This window comes from Argopecten irradians, unplaced genomic scaffold (genome assembly GCF_041381155.1).
Source record: "Argopecten irradians isolate NY unplaced genomic scaffold, Ai_NY scaffold_0876, whole genome shotgun sequence".
Taxonomy (NCBI): Eukaryota; Metazoa; Mollusca; class Bivalvia; order Pectinida; family Pectinidae; genus Argopecten; species Argopecten irradians.
Window position 1 is genome coordinate 1 of NW_027188343.1, and position 1781 is coordinate 1781.

General features: G+C 40.9%; 1 protein-coding gene across 1 annotated transcript; it reads left to right on the forward strand.

The window, feature by feature from the left end:
* Window positions 1-167: 167 nt before the first annotated feature.
* LOC138313728 (uncharacterized) lies at window positions 168-787 on the forward strand (the record flags this gene model as incomplete). Its single annotated transcript, XM_069254054.1, has 1 exon — window positions 168-787. A coding segment is annotated over one exon (620 nt), but the record flags the coding sequence as incomplete, so codon positions are not given.
* Window positions 788-1781: the final 994 nt, after the last annotated feature.

Here is a 1781-nt window from a genome sequence, read left to right on the forward strand (position 1 = left end):
CCATGTGATCGTGTCGAGCCGGGACCACCACCCTTTACAAACGTCGGTGTGGATTGTTTTGGCCCATGGCAAGTGGTTTCTCGTAGGACACGGGGCGGACAAGCCAATAGTAAAACGTTGGGGAGTACTGTTCACTTGCCTAACAAGCAGAGCTGTACACATTGAAGCGGTGGAAGAGCTCTCGTCTTCATCCTTTATCAACGCTCTTAGGAGATTCCTCTCCATACGAGGAACAGTCAAAATATTTCGATCTGATAGAGGGACAAATTTTATTGGTGCAACAGACGATCTTAAGATACACGCTATCAACTGTGAGGACCGGGAGGTATCAAACTTTCTCAACAACAGTGGATGTACCTGGATTTTCAATCCTCCCCATGCGTCCCATATGGGGGGTGCATGGGAGCGAATGATTGGGGTGACGAGACGGATACTGGATACCTTGCTCCTAGAGGTTCCAGGGAAAGGATCCGGACTTACACACGAAGTTCTTGTAACCTTTCTTGCCGAAGCGAGCGCGATCATAAACTCTAGACCCATCACTACAATTTCTTCCGACCCTGAAGAACCTTACCCACTGAGTCCGTCATTGTTACTCACACAGAAACCTAACCGCATAGAAAATATCAATTTGCCGCTGAACGGGAAAGATCTGTACAGAGCTCAGTGGAAACGCGTACAGATTCTTGCGGATATGTTCTGGCGTCGCTGGTGTTCTGAATACTTGCAGAACCTGCAAGAAAGGAGAAAGTGGCAAAATGTTTCAAAGAAATCTCTCACCAGGTGATGTGGTTTTTAATGCGGGACAGTCAGACCCCTAGAATTCATTGGCCTTTGGGTGTAGTGACAAGGGTATTCCCTGGAAATGATGGTCGAGTCCGCAAAGCAGAGATCCGCGTGGCGCGAAAAACTGACGGAAAGTGTGTCACGGACCAAGGAAAACAAACCACATGTTTCGTTCGACCTATCACCGAACTTGTATTACTTATTGAAAACTGTGCATAAATTTTTTCCATTTCTTTTCTTTGTTATTAATGATGCTGTGGGCATCATGGCGGGGAGTGTGCTGTGTCTTCGCCAGAGTTATCTCCCTTTACCTATTGTTTTTTTTTAGTTTGTACGTTCCGGACATTTTGGTCAGTTATACGAATCTGTTTGTTAGTGTATTTTTAACATTTCCGGGGCAGAAACACATGTTAGAAGCACATGGCGCGCAAACTTTATTAACTCAGAACTGCAAGCCTGCTCGACCCATGAAGTAAGTCGATTGTCATAAACAATTAAAAGTCTATAATTAACATTCAAATAGGGCATATTTTCTGTTTAAAAAGCACAATCAGTCGGAAATAAGTTGCATTTGTTTACATTTGTCAGTTAAGTATTTTTGTTAGAGACAACTCGCCCAGTTTAGTCTATTAGATCGGCTCGGTTTGTTCTGTTCTATGTTAATACCTTTTATAATTCATATAGCTCTACAGTATCGAGTTTATGATTGTTGTTTATTGTATTTTGCAATACTTTAGTGAATATTTACTTCGTTTTACGTAAACTCGTAGTAAGACAGGTGTATAATGTTACTCGGATATGAATCGGTAGTGTTCTCAGGAGTAGTTTTTTCGAATTATTTTTATTATTTGTTCAATCTAGTCATTCCTAAAATATGTTGGTGAAATCCTTTAATCTGTGTAATCTAGTCATTCTAAAATATGTGTTTCTTAACATTGAGATAATTTTATGAGATTATGTAAATCATTACAAATAGTTCAGAAATCCTTATTTGT